Below are 13,571 nucleotides of genomic sequence, written 5' to 3'. Positions count from 1 at the left end.
ATATAGTATCAATAATGCGCAAGTCCTTCATATACATATCATAAACCATCATAAACATAAACATACATAAGAACATCCTCCCAAAACTCCCTTCAAGCTAGCTAGTGCAATGCTTAGGTAGAGTCCCATTCCCCTACCTAGACCAAGCTAGACCCCTTAGGTTATCCTAGTTAGAGTTCAATCCTTTAATTCATTTTACCTTTTGGGAACATCTTGATCTAACCGACATAGACCACATGAGCTAGTGCGGAATTCGGTGTCATAAGACCCTACACCGAAGGAAGGCGGACTACATGTCAAGGTAGTACTAAAACATAAAACATAGCAACTATGTGGATCCACAGCTAGTATTCCTATGGGGGAAACACAGTTAAAGAACTAGGAGATATAGTTTGGACCCTATTTATGCTCTATGCATTGTAGTCCCCAATCTCAAGAGTACTTTAGTGATCCTACCTTCCCTATGTGATAAGGGACACTCCTAAATCTAGTTCACTCGGTGCTAAGCTAGAGTCCCTTCTTGAAATGTCTTTAAACCTTTAATTATCAATAATAGCTTAGTTTAGGTCATAGGATCTACCCCTTGTATAATCATCATCATCAATAGCTCAATAAGATTTGTATGAGTATAAGTCCTTTCATTACAATTCATATAAGCGAGGTTAGCACATTAGCATTTAATATCATAATAATGCACATTGATAGTTATCATCATCCTTATAACACATACACCTTGATCAACCTCACAACATACTCAAGACATTTCAATTCAACATCATAACATACTATCAATCCTAATATAAGGCTTACTCTAATATAACATCATGACTTAACCACAATTAATCACAATTGGAAGTAAAGATAGAGATCATAAGACATAACAAGTCTCCTTCATAGTTCATCATTTAGACCTTTCTATAAACCCTCAATTCAATCAAATTTAGATATACCACATCATAATTCAATAATCAACATGATAAAAATACTAGAATATTCACTACACCATAATTCAATACTAAGTCAAAGCTTAAGACAAGATACTTATGTCAATTGTCACAATCCTAGATCACTTCTCAAGAAACTAGCATCAAAGACTACAAGTCATCTTAGTTTGTTTATTATTAGTGTAACAACATCATTTAATAGTGACTTAACCAATAATCAAGTCAATTGAATCAATCATAACCCAATTCTCATCAAGATCAAACCTAGGGTTAAGGGTTAACGATCATGCTCTTCAATTCAGATCAAACCATTACAAATTATCATAATCAGTTAAAATACATGTTATCTATTCATTATATCCTATATAAAACATAAACAACTCAGTTCATAACATCAAATTCGTAATTAAATAAAACCCACTTGAAAACCCAACTTTTAGAAATACTTTGAAGGAGCCATTTGAGAAAAAAAGTCTCAAAGGTAAATTAGATCTCATACCTCAATGTTTGATGAGATTTGATGATGAAATCGTCACTTTCCGTTGCCTAAAACCTCCCCCTAGCTTGTCTTCAATGGTGTCTTCCAAATAGAGAGAGAAAGAAGAGAGAAGGAAGAGAGTTTATTTTGTGAGGTGTATTTTATATTGAAGCTTAATTGACTTAATTAGATTCCCTTAATCCCCTAATTAATCACCTAACCCCTAACTAATTAAATGAAACCAACTTTAAAATGTGCAGGAAAATTGCAGGCTCATCGACAAGATCTCGACCAACGGGTTGTTGCTCCATCGACGGCCAAACCTGTATTCCGTGCTACACAACCACCGTTTTTGTCAGAGACTATGAAATTGGGGTTCTTCATCAAAATTCTAAGTGTTAGTCGACGGTTGAGAACGATGCCCTGTCGACCCACACACAGATCATCGACTGCCTCGTGGTTACACACTACCCAGTCATTGTTTAGACCAACGTGCAAGGGTCCTCCTCAAGGGACCTTCCACCAATTTTTATGAATTTACGACTCCTAAAAGTTAGTCGAATAGGCTAAGGCATGCTAGTAACCCTTAGAACTAGTTTTTGAATATCATGGATGTTCTTGGACGTTTTGGGTCCTAAACTTCCTAAATGACCTATATTTATTAGAATAAGTCTTAAAACAGTTTTTTAGACCCTAAGGTGAAAAGACAACTTTACCTTTACTCAAAATCCGGATTGGATTTATCTTAGTCCAACTGCCCAGCTTCCGAATGACATATCTCCCTCATACGACATCGGATTTTTGCAAACTCAGCGGCGTTGGAAAGATATTCCCGAGGGATTTGCACCCATTCAAAAAACTCATCCAAAATCTTCCTGAGCTGGAAGTTATGGCCGTTTGAAAATTACAAAACTCACTTTTGAAAGCTGAAAAATTTCCATATTTCCCTACTTACTCCCAAAATTGATTATTTTTTGTTTCTTGGCTTATTCTTAGTTAATTCAAGTTATCATATGTTATATATACTCCCTATATTTTCAACACTAATGTGGGCTAGAGACCCGAGTCATCATGATCATCCTACCGCATCAGTGTCTGAGGCTTACACTTGGGAGTACGTGTAGTTGTTAGTTGCTCTAGTACACTTGAAATATTCTTATACATTGTCTTTATTTTACTCTAGAATTCGAGACATTAGACTAATTCTTTAATTGAATTTGTATTATATCTAGTGACTTGTAGACGTGAACCAGGTTTGGGAATGTTTTATTTATATTATGGATTTTGCAATATGTTATTCTTAGTTCTTTGTTTTCTCTCTTATTTCTGGTTTTACCCTTGTAGAAGGTTGTTAAGCTGACCTACTTTGGTGGGATAAGACAGGTTGCAGGACAACCCAATTTTGAATGGTGACAAAATCAATTTATGGTTTTTATCTTTCGCAATGTCTTTACATATTTCCAATTTGATTAAATATATAATCTAGTTTAGTATACAACTTCATAGACTCCCGTTGGGCCAGAAAATCATATCAAAAACTCAACCTCAAACCCCTATGTCAAATTTAAAATTTCTTTTGAGTTGGTTCACCCATACGTTGGGGAACTCTCACATTGAAAATGAGTCGTTAATTGACCCCCATATTGTAAGAACTATATAAATCTCAATTTTGGGGTAACCCCCTCCCCCCCCCCCCAATTTCAATCCTGAAACTAAATTAAATCACTAATTAAATAATAAAATAGCAGAAAATTATAAATGGAAGTTTAGATATTTATACTCACAATGAAATCTTGAAATTCCTTCCAAAATCTCTCAAATCCAGTTTAATGCTCCAAAAACGAGTTAAAAATGATTAAGAACCGTTTGGATTGACTTAAAAAGTATATTTTAAGTTGAAAATAAGAAGTCAAACTTAAATGATTTTTAAGTCAAAAAATAAAAAATAGGGGAGACTTATTTCTTATTTCTACCTTATTTTAAACTTTGTGAAACACTAACTTATTTTAAGTTTAATTTATATGTTTGTCACACACTTTTAGAAATCAAACTGACATAAAACTAGATTTGACAAACTTATAAGCCAATTCAAACACTCTCTAACTCATCTTGGAAAAAACTTAATAAAGTTGTTAGGTTCTCTTTCATTTAGTTAGTATGATTTAATTTATTTATAAGATTTTGATTTGACACAAAATTTAAACAAATAAAAATAAGCAGACTTTAAGGGTGTGTTTGGTATGGAGGAAAACATTGTTATTTTCAATTTTTCCAAGTTTGGTTGGCTTAAAATGTTTGGAAACAACTCATTTTCCTCAAATTTAAGGAAAATGACTTTCCTTCCAAAATTAAGGAAAAAAAAATTCAAAACTCTACTTCATCTTTTAATTTTATTTCTTACCTTACTCATACCTTGTATCCGACCCTCCCAATTAAAACAAATAAAATAAAATAAGTTAAAATTTTCAAATATATTTTTATTTCTACCTCCAAACCAGCCCACCCCCTCCCCCAACCCAAAATGAATAATGTTATGAATTATTTTGATAAATGTTTCAAATTTTAAGATTTGTTTGCCTCACCCAACCCTACTATCCCTGTCCCCCTCCCCCCCCCCCCCCCAAAAAAAAATTGCTTTTGAAAATTTTCAATTTTTGGTGTCAATACCCTCGGCTCCTGCCGCCCCATAAAAAAATTTAAAAATTTATTCTGGAAAATATTTTAATTTTTTTTTAAAAAAAATTATGCTATCCCTATATTCTTTCCCCCACCCCCACCTCGTCAACAATATTTTAGAAAAATTGAAAATATTTCCAATTTATTTTTAAAAAAAACGTTCACTCGTACCCCCACCCAGGCATTCCTATTTTAAAAAAAAAAATTGGGAAATATTTTAAATTTTTTTTAAAAGAAATCATTTTTACGCCCCCACCCCGCCCACAAAGTCATCCCCGTCAATTTTTTTTAAAAAAAATAAATGCTTTGAAAAAATAGTTTAAATTTTAAAAACTTCAATTTTTATGCCACTTGCACCCTCTACCCCTCCCCCTCCCCCCAACCCTAGTTGCCAAATATTTTCTTAAAAATATGTTTTTGAATTTTTTTCTCTTGGGTCGAATTTCGAAACAGTCATCAGGATCTTGTTCTCGTTCGGTATCGGGGTCTGATTGTTGATCAATTTTAGGAGTTGATTTTCAGATCATAAATTATTTTTCTAAAGAATATTTTTTAAGTCCCAAAAGATATTTTATGAAAAGTATTTTTCATTCACCAATCATACATTAAAATATATATTATCTACCATCCAATAAGACATGACAAAATAAATTAGAAATGCACTTATTTTCCATTGAAATTATTTCGTTCGTACCAAATACACCCTGAAACTTTTTAATGATAAACTAAAGTTTTATACTTTTTTTTTCTTTGATGTGAAGTAAAGTTAGACATGACAAAATCAGTTAGAAATGCACTAATTTTTCATGGAAAATATTTTCGTTCCTACCAATCGCACCCTTAAACTTTTTAATGATAAAATAAAGGTTTTTATAAATTTTTTCTTTGATGTGATGTAAAGTTTTATACTCAATAACTGTATCCTCTTAAGTATGAATCGTCCTTCATCTCCATCTGTGTCGTCTTGTATGTATTTGTACTACTGATTCAAGTAGGATTTGGGAGTTGACTCTTGTCTATCGATCTCCCCTTAGACATAAGATGGGTGTTATTAAAGCAGCGATTGCTGATGGGTTATTGACGTTTTTATGGGTTTTTTGCTCCTCTAATATTGGGGTTTCTACTTATTTCATAGCTTCTTATTTTGGTATTGTCAATGAAATTCCATCCCTTTTCATCACTACCCTTATTGTTTTTGTTATTTTCTTGATGTTTGATTTTCTTGGTGATGTATTGGGTGGTGCTGGTTTCAATCCAACTGGAAATGCTGCCTTTTATGCTGCTGGTCTTGGTGACGATTCTCTTGTCTCTGCTGCTGTTCGTTGTCCTGCTCAGGTTTTAAGCTAAAATTTCGGTAACTGAACTAAAATTTCATGGGTTAGGTTCAAGATGATTTGAATTGAGTCATTCTCAATCAATTCAATATTTAGCCTATTTTGAAAGAATTGAATTGAATTTACTTTCTATTTCAATTTTTATTTTAAGGCTCTTTATTTGCATTAACGTAAGCGTATGTTCTCATATTGAAGATAGCATATATCTATCTATTTGTAACTTTTTTTGTTTTTTTCTTTAAGTTAAAATTTGGGTTATAAAAGATATATAAGGAGATGTTTAAGTTATTGAGATTAAGTTGGTCAAATATGGCCAATCATGACTCAACTCACTTTTTAGCCCATTTGATTTCAAAATAAATTTGAGTGGGTCGTGATCCAACTTGATTTCTATTTCAATCTAGTTTAATATTTTGAATTTCAAACATATCCGTTCATTTATCACCCCACTCATTAGTGAATCTCTCTGTTATTTTATGTAGATATTAGTTATATAGTTATTCAACCTTGTATCTGTAAAATAATACATAGATTTTCCAATAATATATACATGTATTAGCAATATTACATAGAATTTCTCATAATTTATACATGTATTAGTTATGCAAGTTTCTAAATTGTCAACCAAGTCATAATAATTTTATATTTGAATAACTTATTTCCTATGTACCTATGAAATGTCATATAAGTTATTTGGAAATTTATACATATATAACTTGTTACTTATCTAGCTATCAAACGACTCCGGAACTTTTAAATTTATGTTCTACTGAAGTGGTGCTAGAAATAGAACTGTCTGATTTGATAATGAAATTTAAATAACAGAAAAGAAGGTGAATGGAATAAGCCCAATCCATTTTTTATCATTACAGGTAGCAGGTGCAGTTGCTGGTTCACTAGCACTCGTGGAGCTTATACCTAAACACTATCACCACATGCTTGACGGGCCTGCTTTGAAGGTGGATGTACAAACCGGAGCTATTGCAGAGGGTGTCTTGACCTTCGTAATCACATTTATGATCTTTGTCATTGTACTAAGGGGTCCGGAAAGTGTACTTCTCAAGAATTGGTTGCTCACCATGGTAACTCTACCATTGGTACTGGCAGGTTCAAACTTCACTGGACCTTCTATGAATCCAGCCAATGTAAGTAGTGACCTTTTTCTTGCATCTTGGAAACATAACATATTATTCGACTTTTACATGTTGTTCTTTTTATGGAACTGTTTTTATGATTTATAACATTTAAACATGTATGTTTGGTAATTTCTTTCATATATATATTTTTGTCTGACCGTCTTCATTAGTCGACCCTTTATTTTCTTCTTCTTGGTTTCTAGACTTGAGCTGTCGACATTACTGATGAAAAGAATCAGTCTTCCGGTGACTGTTCAAAGGGTAGGGTGGAAAAGAGAAAATGAAGGTTTTTGATGACAAATTCTTTTCAACTATCTAAGTATTTGTATATTTTATGAAAGATCTTCACTTACATATCTGGGATTTCAGCTTTTGTCTATGCATAAATATAGCATATGTCGGAAAAAAAAAAACAATTCTAATTTATAGATATGGATGATTTTGAGCTTTTATTAGAAGCAATAAACTAGATACTGATGTAGGATAGGAATGCTCTCAAGGAACATCCAATCTAACTTCAGTTTCATAAATCATCTGAAAAGGCCCTCTTAGAAGATTTATCGACTTCCCCATTGTAAGAATAGTCAGAATATAATTCCGTTAGGGCTCATTTTATACAAGGGATAAGAGATCACTAATCACGGTATTAACTTTAGGATGAGTTTATCTCATGTTTGGTTGGATAGAGTTGCAGGATAACATATTCCAAGACTAGTTTTCTCGGGATTGAATTGAGGGTGTAACAATAATCGGATTTTCTGCTCTATGATTTCTTCATTTCCACTTTCGCTCTTCTTTTATTTCTTTTTAGCACCTTCTTTAGTAGCGCCCCTTCTAGCTATTTAAGGAAAAAGTTATCGAACAAGAAAATATGACAACCCCGTGCTTTAAAGGAGAATCATTACTGGGAGGGAATTTATATTCTTTTAAAGCTATTCTGTGTTCTTTCGAGCTCTAGCAATCTTGAAACTATGCATGAAGTCTCTGTGATCACAAACCTAGTGATAAATTGCAAGCATTCATGAAAACAAGGCTATATACTTTGTGCTAATTTTTGGCTGGACTCATGACTGGCGATCTTAGAGTCCACATTATTGTTAATGACATCAGAGAACCAGTGGTGTTGCTAATGCAGTGGTTACACTCAGAGAGACTTCCCTAATGAAAGTAGTGAAAAAGTTGGGATAATGCCCAAGTACCCCCTTAACCTATGCCCAAAATCTCAGAGATACACTTATACTATACTAAGGTCCTATTACCCCCTTGAACTTATTTTATTAATAATTTTTTACCCCTTTTTAGCTTACGTGGCACTATCTTGTGGGCCCAACGATGGTTGACTTTTTTTTTTTGAACTAGTGCCACGTAGACTAAAAAGGGGTACAAAATTACATATAAAATAAGTGCAGGGGGGTAATAGGACCTTAGTATAGTATAAGTGTGTCTCTGGGATTTCGGGCATAGATTGAGGGGTACTTGGGTATTTTCCCGAAAAAGTTTCATAAGTGACATTCAACGTTAATTCTTTATTTTTTGGAATAATGTTGTTTGCTTACTTACCAAATACTAGAAAATAATTAAGAACACTTAATTTTTAGAAAAACATTTTCCTTCGTGCCAAATACACCCTAAGATGAACAATTGTTACTCTCTCTACAATCTTCGATTTCTAGTTTCTTTAGGAAATTATTACATAGTTAAGCATTTCTTTTTGACTGTCCAACTTTAATATTTTCCGAAATGCTGTCTTGTGTCCGTGTTACATCCCCATAGCCTCCCCACATCACACCATAAATGAATTGAGGCAGTCTTGAGAAACCTGCTTTAGACTTTGCTCTGCATCTCAATCTTTCCATAAGAAATCACTATTCTGTTTTTCTAAAGGAGATGATCATCGCAAAACGGATGTCATTTCTCTAATATTTCTCTATTAGGAAACAGAGAAGTGAAGAATGGTGCAAATAAAATGTGCCTATCCATGTGTGAACATTAACCAACTGAACCTTGATTATGCTATTTGCCTCATACTATCATGGAATAAGGTAATTTTTGAAAATGGATTTAATTAGACGGCAGATATTAGCAAAATATGTTTAATCTATGGATTGATCATATTTCTGTTATTTCCTCGTGCTTCCCTTCGTAAGTTGTAAACATGTTCTCATTACTTATTTGTATTTTCTGTGGCCTGTAGTCTAGTTACAAACTTCTTCATCAATGTTAGGTATCTTTGTTTACAATGTGGGAAACATAAGACCGGGAATGAGTTCAATCAAGAACTAAGTCTTTCATTTTACCCTCATTTTCTATGAACACGTTGTATTAGAAAACATAGGTACGTGACTTAAGTGAAAGAAAAAAGTCATAATGAATTATATGACGGTTTATGAAATTCACCTAAACCTGTAGCCATTTGTTTCTTTTCGTTGTTTCCTGCTTAAATTGTTAAATCGCCCCATAACACGCAACTATTTGTTATTTGCAGGCATTTGGCTGGGCTTACCTAAGCAATACACACAAGACATTGGAACACTTTTATGTTTATTGGATCAGTCCCTTCATAGGAGCAATTTTGGCTGCATGGATTTTTCGTGTTCTATTTCCGCCTCCAGTAGAGCAGAAGCCTCAGAAGCAAAAAAGGAACTGAATAAAATTGTTCTGCTTCAGTTCATTCTCCAGCTCCTTTTTTGTTGTTGTATTGTTCACCATAAAATGATCTATACCACATTCAGTATTCATGTAATATATATCATTTTATGAAATTATAAAAGATAGTAGTATTTTTCCCCTTTTAGTGACCATTTTTAAATTTTAATATTATCATTCAGCTATTGTTGAGACGTGGGTATTGTCATTGGAAAGAAGATTCAGAGATGTTTAATTTAATAGTTAATATGACACGTAACCCCAAACTTTCCTGCTAAACATGCTTCAAGTAATGATCATTTCATTCCGTCCAACAACATCGGAACGCTAAGGATCTGCTTCAACATAATGAGTGTCAAATACCCAACATTAAGGTAAATTTTGACAAAATTGAATTTTTTTATTGGGACTTGTTGATTTTTGGTGATGATATGACCAAGTAGCTCCTACGTTTTATTGTATTGAGGCCTCCTTTTTTTTTTTATGATACACCACCACCAAGACATTATTACGGGTTCGGCTGTCTCATTTTATATGGCATTATTTAATTTGATACGATGTTAAAGAATAAGAAGATGACTATTGAAATTTGTGATCTAAAAGATGATTCTATGGTTGTTAACCATTTTATTAAGAGTATTGTTTCTGATCATAGTAAGATGACATTCTTTCTGGGATAGACCAATAAAAAAGAGATCACATCATTATTATTTTTGGGGAATGGATCAATAAGAAAAAGATAGTCACACAAAATGAGACAAATAAAGGAATTTTTTTACCTTTTAACTTTTAACTTTTAAGTAGCTCAAGATTGCTGTCCTACTACGCATAAATCATCATAAAATGGACAAATTTATAAGGATCTCATTTTCCACCTTCAATTAAATATTGGTTAAGACCAAAAAAAAATAATACACATAGAACAAGAAAACAAGAAAGACAGGTCTTTTAAAATACCAAAGCTAAAGAGAATCCAATCCATCATACTCTCTATAAGTAGAATGAATGTATGTTTTAAGTATTCGCACCAAAAAATAAGATGGATATTCTAACAATGAATCCAATCTCTATATTTGCAACATTTCCTTCTATTTCTCTATCTTTTCTGGTATTGATAGTTTTCTTCATGAGCAAACTAGGAGAAAAGCAAAAAGGGAAAAAGAAATACCATCCAATTGTTGATTCTACAACGAAGCAACTCATAAACTTTCATCGTATCCACGATCATATGGCAGATCTTGCTGCAAAATACAAGACTTATCGACTTGAGAGCCCATTTCGGAGAGAGATATACACTTCTGATCCAGCTAACATTGAGTACATTCTAAAAACCAATTTCGACAACTATGGAAAGGTAGTATCCACATAAGTAGTGTAATATAGTTAAACTGTTTGACTCACGAAATTTGAACTGTGTCATATAAACTGGGAAAGATGGATTGACTCCAAAAAAATGTTTGTGCAGGGAGATTACCATCATGAGATTCTAAAAGACTTTTATGGAGACGGTATGTTTACTGTAGACGGTGAGAAATGGAAAGAACAGAGGAAAGTTTCAAGCCCTGAGTTCTCGAAAAGGGTTATAAGGGAAGTTAATTGTGTTATCTTCAGCAAAAATGCAGTCAAGCTTGCTAACATCTTAGATGAATCCGCAAATTCAAAAGAAACAGTAGATATTCAAGTGAGCTACTTCAGCTTTATTAAACAAATCATGTCTTCTATAACGTCATTCTAGCTACGTACTTAATCAATAACCATCATATATATACATATATATATACATATATACATACATATATATATATATATATATATGCCTATTTTGTAGGATTTGCTTTTGAAGTCAAGTTTGGATTCAGTATTTCAAGTTGCTTTCGGGATTGAACTTGACAGTGTATGTGGTTCATGTGAGGAAGGGGCTAACAGATTCATCAAAGCACTTGATGACGCGAGTGAAATGAGTCTTTTGCGATACATTGATATGTTCTGGAAAATAAAGAAGGCATTGAATTTTGGTTCCGAAGCAAAGTTGAGGAAAAGTATGGAAATCATAGACGAGTACATGTATAAGCTTATTCGTAGCAAAGCTGAACAGCTTTCACAACAACGCGACACCACTGTAAGTTGTGATCATTTGAACTTCTCGTCCTCTTTCTAAACAATTAAGTTAATTTGTTGATTGTGAACATTTTACAGGAGAAAGCAGAGAACATTATGTCAAGGTTCTGGCATTACTCTTCGACGAATCCAAAGTACTTGAGAGATATACTGATAAACTTCATGGGTGGTGGTAAAGACACAACAGGAACGACACTCTCGTGGTTTATTTTAATGCTCTGCAGGTATCCACATGTGCAGGAAAAACTGGCTGAAGAAATCAAAGAAACAACGAATACGAAAGGAGGCAGCGGAACAATTTCAGATTTTGCAGCCAATCTGAAAGAGGAAGCAGTGGATAAGATGCATTATCTTCATGCTGTTCTTTCCGAGACAATCAGACTATATCCAGCCATTCCTGTGGTAAACATAAAAAACTTATTGTTGAAGTATGTAATCATCTCATCTTTCTTTCCGAGACTATCATACTATATCCAGCCGTTCCCGTGGTAAACATAAAACTTATTGTTGAAGTATGTGACCATCTCATCTTTCTTTCCGAGACTATCATACTATATCCACCCATTACCGTGGTAAGCATAAAAAACTTATTGTTGAAGCATGAAACCATCTCATCTTTCTTTCCGAGATTATCAAACTATATCCAGCCAATCCCATGGTAATCATAAGTAGACAAAAAATACTTCGACACTTATTTATCACCTCACATGCGGGCCTGATTTTTCCAAGCACGTGAATATTTTTTTGATATGGGTGGCGGTGAGATTCAATCCCAGTATCTCTGTCTGCTCTGATACTTTGTTAAAGTTGTGACAATTTTATCTAAAAGTTTAAGCGGTTAGAGAGAACATATTTTTATTATTTAATTATATTCTCAACACTTATTTTCTTATCTCAAAGTCCCCTGCTAGTTCTAACACGGGGTTTACATTTCATGCATCCAGAATGCCAAAGTATGCCTTCAAGATGATGTATTTCCAGACGGATATAGTGTGAAGAAAGGAGATATGGTAGCATACCCACCATACGCGATGGGTAGGATGAAATATCTGTGGGGTGATGACGCTGAAGAATTCAAGCCAGAACGATGGCTCGATGAGAATGGCTCCTTTAAGCAAGAAAGCCCCTTCAAATTTACTGCCTTCCAGGTCTGTTAACTAAACATAAACTATAAACATGATGTTTGAATATGCAGAGATAATATCTCAAATAGTTACTTAACTGTGCACTCTTTTTTCAGAAAGTCATTCTACTTTTCTTTAACTCAAAAGTCACTCAACTACGAGCTCTTTTCACAAAAAGATACTCAACTATTAGCTCTTTTCATAGGAAGTTACTCATGTATGAGCTGTTTCCACATAGAGTGACTGAACTACGAGGTTTTTTCAATAGAAAGTCACTCAACTTTTGATTTTTAACTCAAAAATCACTCAAAGTATGAGTATTTTACTTACAAAGTCATTTAACTTATTTAATTGATTTGATATATGTGGAAAAAAAACCATAATTGAGTACTTTTGAGTTAAAAATCAAAGTCGGGTGACTTTTTGTGAAAAGAATCTATAGTTGAGTAACTTTTGAGTTAGAAATCAAAGTTGAGTAATTTTCTGAGTTGACTAACCATTTGAGATATTATTTCGAATACATTGCATAATGTTCACTTCCAATTGTTCTCGCACATATGCAAAACAAAAAAGGGCATTCAATATACATGCATCATGAATTAACTAAAATCACATGACTCATTTCACTTTAGATTGTGGATTCTCCTCTCACATTCATCCAACGACATAATCTTATTATCACCACACGTTTAAATTACATCTGACGTGTGAAATATTATTGTTTGGATATACACTCACACAGGCTGGGCCAAGGATATGTATTGGAAAGGAATTTGCATACAAGAACATGAAGATTACTGCTGCAGTTTTAATGCAATTCTTTGTATTCAAATTGAGTGATGACACAAAGCCTGTGAACTACAAAACTATGCTTCAGCTTCATATAGATGGAGGATTACATGTTCGTGCCTTTCGTAAAATCAACAACTACTAGCAGCTAAGTCAAGGAGAATAAATGGACTACCACATTGCAGCTGTATTAAAAATAATGTTTTCTCCGTTTCAATTTGTTTTTCCGGTTTTAACTTATTAAGAGTTTAGCAAAATAAGAAACACTTTTGAAATTTTTGGTTTTATATTGAAGATATGTGAAATATATTAAAATATTTTTTAAT

The 13,571-nt window shown here is 33.3% G+C and overlaps 2 protein-coding genes across 2 annotated transcripts; both read left to right on the top strand.

Annotated features, from left to right (window-relative positions):
* The first annotated feature begins 5,006 nt into the window (after window positions 1-5,006).
* LOC101243965 (aquaporin SIP1-2-like) lies at window positions 5,007-9,362 on the top strand. Its single transcript, NM_001287361.1, has 3 exons — window positions 5,007-5,433; window positions 6,305-6,577; window positions 9,054-9,362. The coding sequence occupies exons 1-3, from the start codon at window positions 5,140-5,142 to the stop codon at window positions 9,213-9,215; spliced, it is 729 nt and encodes a 242-aa protein (NP_001274290.1). The 5' UTR covers window positions 5,007-5,139; the 3' UTR covers window positions 9,216-9,362.
* Window positions 9,363-10,170: 808 nt separating this feature from the next.
* LOC101266910 (cytochrome P450 704C1-like) lies at window positions 10,171-13,570 on the top strand. The gene is made up of 6 exons (XM_004252127.5): window positions 10,171-10,568; window positions 10,680-10,895; window positions 11,043-11,333; window positions 11,411-11,734; window positions 12,277-12,480; window positions 13,199-13,570. Exons 1-6 carry the CDS (start codon window positions 10,254-10,256, stop codon window positions 13,388-13,390), a joined length of 1,542 nt encoding a protein of 513 aa, XP_004252175.4. The 5' UTR covers window positions 10,171-10,253; the 3' UTR covers window positions 13,391-13,570.
* Window position 13,571: the final 1 nt, after the last annotated feature.

The sequence above is a fragment of the Solanum lycopersicum genome, chromosome 12 (genome assembly GCF_036512215.1).
Source record: "Solanum lycopersicum chromosome 12, SLM_r2.1".
NCBI classification, from domain to species: domain Eukaryota; kingdom Viridiplantae; phylum Streptophyta; class Magnoliopsida; order Solanales; family Solanaceae; genus Solanum; species Solanum lycopersicum.
The sequence above is the reverse complement of the archived record's forward strand: the minus strand, read 5'-3'. Positions and strand labels throughout refer to the sequence as shown.